General features: G+C 38.3%; 1 protein-coding gene across 1 annotated transcript; it reads left to right on the top strand.

Annotated features, from left to right (window-relative positions):
- The first annotated feature begins 2,541 nt into the window (after window positions 1-2,541).
- Window positions 2,542-7,905, top strand: LOC115815810 (E3 ubiquitin-protein ligase TRIM39-like). The gene is made up of 6 exons (XM_030778827.1): window positions 2,542-3,129; window positions 3,275-3,370; window positions 3,540-3,773; window positions 3,870-4,017; window positions 4,131-4,133; window positions 7,343-7,905. Exons 1-6 carry the CDS (start codon window positions 2,542-2,544, stop codon window positions 7,903-7,905), a joined length of 1,632 nt encoding a protein of 543 aa, XP_030634687.1.
- Window positions 7,906-10,012: the final 2,107 nt, after the last annotated feature.

Below are 10,012 nucleotides of genomic sequence, written 5' to 3'. Positions count from 1 at the left end.
GTCTGAACAGCAGTAAACGTTCATGGAGAATGTTATTCGGCGGTTGGACAGGATGGAGTCCCATCAAAGAGGCGCAAGAGGAGTCTGCCCGAGAGAAGAAGACGAGCGGGGAATAACTCTGTTTCGGTAAGTTTATTTCTGTAGCCTTCTGGCTTTCGTCTGTGACTGCCGCCCATTCTGATAAGTTCACATTTCTTTATCTGCTTTATCCCTTAATGTGGTTGAATTTAACTCTTGTATTAATTTTGCTTCTACAGGAAGCTGTGCGGAGAATGCATAATGCTGAAAACAACACGCACAGATATGATCCACGGACAAGGTAGGACAGCGTGTTTTGTTGGTAGACTATATCGTCGCGATTGTTTCATAGCAGTGCTTGGAATTCTAAACGAACTTTTAATCAATCTTCCTTTCTTCTCCGCTTTTTTTCTCTTTAGCATCCTGAAAGACCGATTGAGACTATTCGAAAGAGTTACCGGGTGAATCCAGAGAACAAAGAGGAGGGCAGGATCGCCACTCGAACGAGGCAAAGGAGGAGAAGAGTAAGTCAAAATATCATTTCCCTAGTAGTTCTTTGACTTTTTCTCCATTTGCTATTTTCAGTGATCTAATTTCTATTTTCACTGTGTTTTGCATCTGCTCAAGGCCAGAGCTAGTGTTCTTTAAACTGAGGAAGAGGCTGCCATATGGAGGACCGCATCAGTAGACATAATTTCTGAAGGGGACGCCGCCATCTTGGATGGAAGGCCAGCGTGGGTCCTCCCGCCTAGCACAGAGCTGTCTGCACTGTGTGGGGTGCTACAGAATAGAGACCACGGAAGCTGGGTTGTTCTTGGGAATGCTCAACATTTAGAGTTTCATTTATGCTCCCAAAAGCATTTGTATTATATACAATGATATTACAGTATATTCTGTTCTAATGTATTCTATTCTGTTATATATTGTACATTGATATATATATATATATATATATATATATATATATATATAATTGTAATTGTAAATTTATATGCCTTATATTATACTGTATTTGCTTTATTTATAATAAAATGTGTGTAATTCATTTTTGTTTGCCAGACTATCTATACAATCTACCTATGAACATAAAACAACACCACCACCAATAATAATAATATTAATAATAATAATAATAATAATAATTATTATTATATAAACCATATGAATTCATGTCTGGGGGCCCACAATGGACCAATGGGGAAGGGTTTTAGAGGAGGGGCAAGACATTGCTCCACCAATCCAAAGAAAGACTTTTGACCAATTGCAGGATACCTGGTGGCCCAAGGTGTAAAGTGCAAATGTTCCCTTCCAAGCACCCCCAAGGGATTATTCACCATGGCAACTAAGGGCTCTAGGCAGACCCCAAAACACGGTACATATTCAGGAGTATTCCATGCCGCGTAACAGAGCTGCAAACTGCCGGATACAGCCGATAATCTGTGGAGTATCCGGGGATATACAGGAGTATTCCAGGCCGAATACACCTCTTTACACGCAGTGGTTGTTTCTACTAGATTTAGCCATCACTAAGGTAGAGCATCAAACCTTTATTAATATCTTCTCAATGTAGAAAACCTCCCTTTACATTAATATTGATAAGTGGTCTTTAGACATGTATCCTTTCAATGCTGAAACCTTTACCAGACATCAAAGTAGACCCAATATTGCCTTCGCAATGTGGAAACACTCACCAAATATCATTTTAGAATAAATATTAATCAACATCACATTTGCCATGTAGAAAAGCGAAGCAATTATCATTCTTGCTCCAGTGTTTGCTTTTCAACAATGACCATAAATCAGCGCTTTTGACCATACATCAAAGTCAAATCAATACCACCTTGCTACCTAGAATGTCTTTCTTGTATGATTGAACATGAGTGAGTAAAAGCTATGTTATCAATAGATACTCTTAATGTTTACTCACTAATGATTACTGACACTTTGTGTGAGTGAAGAGGGACACCCTGAGTGTGAGTACGGAATTACAGTTGAGTGACGTCATAAACCAACCAATCACAAAGTTCTCATGGCCACAGACTTATGTAAGCTGCAGGAGTGAGGAGGGAGGAGCTTAAAGCTTAGCTTCTCGCTGTGCTGAAGTGAAAGTTAAACTGGAGATCAGGAACTTGTTCCTACTCAGCATTAACTCCAGAAGAATCCTCTGCTCCACAGTGATCAACATGGATTATTACCACTGATTTGTTCAGGAGAGAGAGAATTCAGATACAGAGGAATAAGGGGGAAAAAGAGTGAGTAAATATACATCTGTGTGTGTGTGTGTGTGTGTGTGTGTGTGTACGTGAGAGAGACAGAGAGAAAGAGAGAGAGAGAGAGGCTTTTGTTTTGGAGATAAAATAGTTACATAGATCAAATACATATTTCATTTGATAGTTTGTAAATATTTATCAAAAGCCTTTAAAAAACAGTTTTGCTTAGATGGTTATTGTGAGTACAGAGTGAACATGGATCACCTGATATCAGGAACAATTTTAATGATGACATTTTTTTGTTTAGACAGACATGGCTTCCTCCAGCAGTCTCCTGTCTGAAGATGAGTTCCTGTGTTCTGTCTGTCTGGATGTGTTCACTGACCCTGTCTCTACTCCATGTGGTCACAACTTCTGTATGACCTGTCTCAATAAACACTGGGACAGCACTCCACACTGCCTGTGTCCACTCTGTAAGGAGCAGTTTAATATAAGACCTGAGCTTCGCGTTAACACTTTCATATCTGGACTGGCGGCTGAGTTCAGGAAAACAGTTCAGCTGAAAGTTAGTGACCCTAAAGAAGAACTTGCTATCAAACCTGGAGAAGTGCCCTGTGATGTCTGTACTGGTCAGAAACTGAAGGCTGTGATGTCCTGTCTGGACTGTGGGTTGAGTTACTGTGAAACTCACCTGGAGCCTCATAAAATTAAAGCAAAAATGAAAAAACACAAACTGATAAATCCTGTGGAGAACCTGGAGGACTATATATGTCAGAAACATGACAGACCCCTGGAGCTGTTCTGTAGAGATGACCAGACACGTGTGTGTCAGTTCTGTACTGAGGGAGACCACAAGACTCACAACACTGTTCCCCTAGAGGAGGAGAGTGAGCAGAGGAAGGTGAGAGACATTACAAACACTGAAATTTGGATGACTGGATTTTTCAGTTGTTATATATTGCATTACACTATAAACATTACAATGTGAATAATACACATCTATATTAATCTGTGAACTGTGTGAGTGTTTCTCTCTCTGTCTACAGTCTCAGCTGGGGAAAACACAGACAGAAGTTCAGCAGATGATCCAGGACAAACTGAAGAAGATTAAAGAGATCAGACATTCAGTAGAGCTCAGCAAAGTTGGTTCAGAACAATTTATTTAAGTGTAAAAAGTCAAAGGTTTTTGTTTTTTTTTAAGTGACATACTTTACCCAGGATGTTAATTTAGTGAGTTATTTAGTTGTTCATTTGAATGTGTAAGTACAAATACAATGATAGTTATGAATGTATATTGTTGTGTTCTATTAGACAAACACAGAGAGACTGATAGCAGACAGTGTGGAGGTGTTCAGCTCTCTGATTGGCTGTATTGAGAGAAGTCAGACTGAGCTGATTGAGCTGATGAAGGAGAAACAGAAAGCAGCAGAGAGGCAGGCTGACGGTCTCATTAAAGAGCTGGAGCAGGAGATCACTGAGCTGAAGAGGAGAGACACTGAACTGGAGCAGCTCTCCCACTCTGAAGATCACCTCCACCTCCTACAGGTCAGTGTCCCTCTCTCTGCTCAATGACAATGCAGCACATGACAGGACAAGACTCCCCATGCTGAGAGATTTCTCCTCTCTCCTGCTGGACTGTAGGTTTACCCAACACTGTGCAGCCCTCCACACACCACACACTCCACTGACATCAGTATTGACCCTCATCTGTGTGTGGACACTCTGAGGAAAACTCTGGAACAGCTGGAGAAAAAATTGTATGAGGAAAAGAAGAAAGTGTGTGAGAAAGGTCAGTGCTTTATGCTCCATAATCTTCACAATGACTTATTTTAATCACAGTCTTATTTTAATGTGTTTGAGATATACATATTTACACAGTATTCTTTTAATGTTTATTAGGAGAATGTGTGAAATTCTCAGATTAAAAAGAGAAAATGCCTAGATCTCATGTGTGGTCTAATACTAGTAAAATCAGATCAGTTCCTTCAATATTCCGTTTTACTTTTACTTTGAAAAGTTTTAAAAATTCATAAAAATTGGACCCAAATCAAATTTAGCTCTGACACAGTGGGAGATCCGTACTCAAAGAGATCTGCAGAATGCAACCGGGAAACATTTGTTAAATATTTATGAAGAAATATGATAAAAGAGAATTTTTTAAAATTGTTTAACTTTATAATGTACACAACAGACAAATGAACAGATATCTGAATCCTCTTTTGGATGCTGGTCTGATCAGGGGTAGGCAACCTTAACGATATAAAGAGTAATTTTGGGCCAGAATGAAAAAAAAAAGTCTGGGTGCAGCCACAAGATATTTGAGCCCCTTAAATGCAGGCTCCACAGCCTATTACTCTAAATGAGCCATCAGCATTACTGATAGGTCTAATGAGCGTCATTCACATGTTTCACCACAAGGTGGCTGCAGTAGGCTATTTATCATTATATGATACTTTAACTTTGCATTTCCATTACAATAATGCAATGTTTTGCCGCATTTATGAAATTATAGAACTACTGCGATAAAGAGCACAGTTGACACTTTTATTATTTTAACTGGGGGCTGCTATTTCCAATAAAACACCAAACTGATGGATTGTGCAGGGGAGAAACAATCCACATGACATGTTTACTCAGAAATGGAGTAGCTATAAATAGCCATGCAGGCCTAGTCCGAGTGCTCCCTGTGTTTGCGCAAATGAAATGAATAGCCCAAATGTCATTAAATGAAAAGTAGCCTACTTCGAAAATAAATAAAACACAGCTTGCTTTAAAAATACAAAAGTTTAAAAAAGCAAAATAAAAAAGGCCAGTTTCAAACAATTAAACTCTGAACAAATTCCAGTTCAATCCTGTTTTTCTTTTTTCCTAAGCCATGTACTCGACAGCAATCAACCCTCTGGGCCTGATGAGCAAAATTATAACCTAATAAAGGATTCTGTTCTCACCAGTTTATTGGGATTTCTGCATCTGAACATCACTGCAGATCTTCTGGATATCAGGGCTGTATTTGGTCTCTGCTGGCATCTCTTTGAGTATATTGAAGGTCTCTGTCAATTTCCCCCCATGAGGAGGAAAACTGATCACTAAACTTCTGCCCCAGAATTTGATTGGTGAACCCAGAGAGACATATGTCTCTGTGTGTTTCAGGTGAAGTTTTTCACACATGGAGGACTACAGTCATCTGTGTTTCAGTTTTCACTGTGATATTTGTCACTGTGGTCGTGTCACTGGTTCTCTGCATTCACAGACAGAATGTTAACTTTCAAGGTAATTCCACAGCTGAATTATTGTCTCTAAAAAACTAGCTGCATGTATAAGATCATTTAATATTGATGAAGGTTTTGTCTACTGTTAATGACACTTTATCTTGTCCAAGAGTTTAATGCTCCCTTTGTCTCATTTCAGAATGTGAAAAGAATAGATTACTGGAAGGTGAGTGTCCTCTTCATTTGACGTATTAGACAATTTAAACTCAATTTCTCACATCAACATTTGTCCTAATTAATATTTAGCATGAATCATCCTTTTTTCCTGTACATGAGTTTAATATTGCATTTGTCTTATTTCAGAAAAGAACACAGTACATGAAGGTGAGAGTCCTGTTCATTGTCATATTACACCATTTAAAATCAACATGTTAGTAACTTTTTTAGAATCATGTGAAATAAGACAGCACTGAAACAGTCAGTCTTGATTATATAGGAAAAACCTGAGGAAGAGAGAAACTCAATCAGGACAGAAATGTTTTAATATTCTACTGAATACTGAGGATCTGAACACAATACAATTAAGATGAATAAAAGTGAAACAAACTCATTGATTTTGTCCGGTTGATGCTAATTATACTAAATTGTCCAGTTAGTCATCAGGTGAAACCTGGAGTCAGAGAATAGAGCACAGACATTAACATAGGCTCGGATATATCTTACAGTTTTGTACTTATTAAATTAAAGAGAAATTTATAATATATCCAAAAGAAAAATGGATATACCTCAGTACTCTACAGGACTGTACTGAATATATAATTAATTCTACTCTGAATGCTATTCATTTTATTTACAGCTGCTGAGAGGAAAGGGGCAGAGATGAAGAGAGGTAGGTCCTGCTTTTATTTCTCTCATTTTATCTGAATATCTTCATGTCCTTTAGTGATATGAGCAGAAATTGAGTGTTTTCAGCATTTTACTCAAGTAAAATCTAAAATGGGTGGTCTCATTGTCCATCCTGACATCTGTTGACCAGCAATCAGGCTGAAGGCAATGTTGCACATCTGACATCTGATTAGACAGTGCTGATTCTTAGAAAGTGGTGAAACTGGTATTTTTCTCCAAAATGACAGTATGACTATACAGTGGACAATTTATGATTATCACCCTACAACCACTTTCAGTCTACACTAAATGCCTTTAACAACAATCTGCTATTAGACTAGAAGTGGAGGTTTTTGTGTCATGAAATTGTAATCAAATTTTCCATTAATGTTGACTGAAATTCAAAACTATGTATACCATTCCACTCATACCACCTTAACTAGCATGAACTGGGTAAGAAACTGGAAGCATGTACAGGACCAGTGTTTATTTAACAAAGGTCAGGCCAGAGAACAGAGGCACAGGAGGACAAACAAGAACAAGTTCACACAGTATTCAATATAACTCTAAATAAGACTTATTTTGATCCATCAGGGTAAGGTCAGGTTAGACAAGATAAAGACCATGGAAAACCAATGGTATTTATAAAAAATGAAAACCAGGCTAGATTAACAAAAACAGGTCTGCACAGTGATTGATTCTTCGTTCAGTCAGTTAATTATTCAATATGCTCTTTGGGAATATTAATTCAGTCATATTTTTAATATCTGTCCTGCAATCTTCAGAGAGGTTCATTGGAGTCATGACAAAGTTCATAGCCTAAGTCATGAAATGTTGTGTCTTTTCTCTAAATCTTATCTGTGTGTTTTCAGAAATTGAGAGCAGGAGACTACATGCAGGTGAGTGTACAGTAACACTGTTGTGTTTTTATGCATCTGCTGATGAGAGATGTGGAGTGTAAATGTGTGTGTGACCTCAGTTATCATGAACCAAAGACTGCTACACACACACACAATTAAGTGAAAATTCTCTACTTGCGTGCAGTGGATGTGACTCTGGATCCTGATACAGCACATCCTGAGCTCATCCTCTCTGATGATGGAAAACAAGTGAAACATGCAGACAGACGACAGAATCTCCCTGACAACCCAGAGAGGTTTGATATATGTGTGAATGCCCTGGGAAAGGAGGGGTTCTCCTCAGGGAGATTTTACTATGAGGTGGAGGTCAAGGGGAAGACTAAGTGGACTTTAGGAGTGGTCAGAGAGTCTATTAACAGGAAGGGACAGATTACACTAAGCCCTGAGGATGGACACTGGGCCATATATCTGAGGAATGGGGATGAATATAAGGCGCTAGACTCTCCCCGTGTCCTCCTCTCTCTGAGACAGAAGCCCCAGAAGGTGGGAGTGTTTGTGGATTATGAGGAGGGTCTGGTCTCCTTTCATGATGTGGAGGCCAGTTCTCATATCTACTCTTTCACTAGTCAGTCTTTCACTGAGAAACTCTATCCATACTTCAGCCCTTGTATTAATGATGGAGGTGAAAACTCTGCTCCACTGCTCATCACTCCTGTCAGATAGTCTTTTCATCAGTCATTTTTTTTTTTTTTTTGTGTTGTTGTGTTGTTTTTCTCTATTGTAATATTTTGGAGTATTGTACAAGAAAATGTACAACTGATGCTAATTTACCAATATAAATAATGTTTTTCTTTATTCTTAGTCATTTTGTACATCTTTGCCAGATAACAGAGAAAAAAATGAAAAAAAAAATCTCCCCAAAATTAATTTTTCCCCAAATTCATTTTGTGACTTATGTTCATCTTTTTTTTGATATTGTAAAATTTAGTACGATGAGTCTAGACAAACGTTTAAGATTAACAAAACTCTTTCTCTCACAGTTTTATTCTTGAATCATTGATACACTTGGATGTTTCATGCAGTAGTAATCTAGCTGACAGGGTTTTGTTGTTTGTTTGCTCTTTTCCTTACTTACTGTGCTGTGTTACACGTTTCTTACTCCAGAACATGTTAATGCAAACCTGTATCACTCATTCAGCAACAGATATGGATCAGAATTCACACATTGAGGTTATAATACATCAAGCATAAATGAACACAGGAGAACACACATCAAAATAAGGAGCAACAGAGGAGATAGTCTCAGGATCAAGTCACTTCGGATATTTAGGTAATGCAGGTTCAATTTGGGACGGCATGGTATCACAGTGGGTAGTGCTGTTGCATCACAGTAAGAAGGTCTCGGGTTCATTTCCCAGCTGGGCGGCCAGGGTCCTTTCTGTGTGGAGTTATGCCCGTTGCTGTGTGGGTTTCCTCCGTCCTTGTAATATGTTGGTGCCCTCTTGTGGGTTTTTTTTTTTTTTTTGCTTACTGCATAGATCTGTAGCAGCCATGCAGCCATTGAAGGCCCTGGTATGAAGAGCTGATAATATTTGAAATGATCTTGACTGAAAACAACTGAACTTTGACAGCTTAATCTTGCTTAAATTAAAGGCAGATATTACCATTGAATTGTTTGCATTTTCATTTCTTGTTAGTCGTACTTGAAAAAAATATTGATGAATCTTCTTTTCACCCTTCATAATTTTGATGTTTATGAGGAGAGTGGTTTGATGCTTACAAAATGAAAAAGAGAAAGTTAGATAGATTTCTTAGGTGGTGTAATATGAGTAAAACAGGATCATTTCACACCAGACACTCTGTTGATTAATTAATTAACTAAAAACCAATTAAGAAAACACATACCTGGGCTTCCTATGATTCACACAGAATATGAACCAGCGAGCTCAGTTATCATGAACCAAAGCCTGCTTCACACACACACACACACACACACACACACACATATACACACATCATCCTGTCTGATGAAGGAAAACAAGTGAAACATGGAGACACACGACAGAATCTCCCTGACAACCCAGAGAGGTTTTCAAGATATTTAATTGTCCTGGGAAAGGAGGGGTTCTCCACAGGGAGATTTTACTACGAGGTGGAGGTCAGGAAGAAGACTGATTGAGAATTGGGAGTGGCCAGAGAGTCCATTAACAAGAAGGGAGATATACGGATACTGGTCTATAAGTCTGAGAAATGGGGATGAGTATGAGGCTCTAGACTCTCCCTCTGTCCTCCTCTCTCTGAGACAGAAGCCCCAGAAGGTTGGGGTATTTGTGGATTATGAGGAGGGTCTGGTCTCCTTTTTTATGATGTGGAGGCCAGTTCTCATATCTACTCTTTCACTGGTCAGTCTTTCACTGAGAAACTCTATCCATTCTTTAGCCCTGGTCTTAAACATAAAGGTAAAAATACTAGCCCACTGTGAGTTAAATGTCTTTTCATGTGTCTTTGTTCCTGAAATATTGGAAGAGAAAATTCAGAACAGTAATGTATATGGTTGATCTATATAATAAATTCACAGTATGAAATATGCAGTACATTTTTGCTTTTTTTTTTTCATTTGTTCAGTTTTATCTGATAAGGATTACAGATTCTCCTTGCTCTGAAAACAGTCACTGACACAAACCTTTTTTTTTATTTTAGTTATATTTGAAGTGTCCTCCTAACTTTACATTGTCAACCATTTTGAGACAATGCTTTAAAAAGAACTGTAGATCCATAGCTATCCAGAACTATCCCAGTCGAATATATGGCACATGTATCTTCATGCTTT

Source organism: Chanos chanos, chromosome 6 (genome assembly GCF_902362185.1).
Source record: "Chanos chanos chromosome 6, fChaCha1.1, whole genome shotgun sequence".
In the NCBI taxonomy this organism is placed as follows: domain Eukaryota; kingdom Metazoa; phylum Chordata; class Actinopteri; order Gonorynchiformes; family Chanidae; genus Chanos; species Chanos chanos.
Note: the sequence above shows the minus strand (reverse complement) of the source record. Positions and strands in the feature narration are given on the sequence as shown.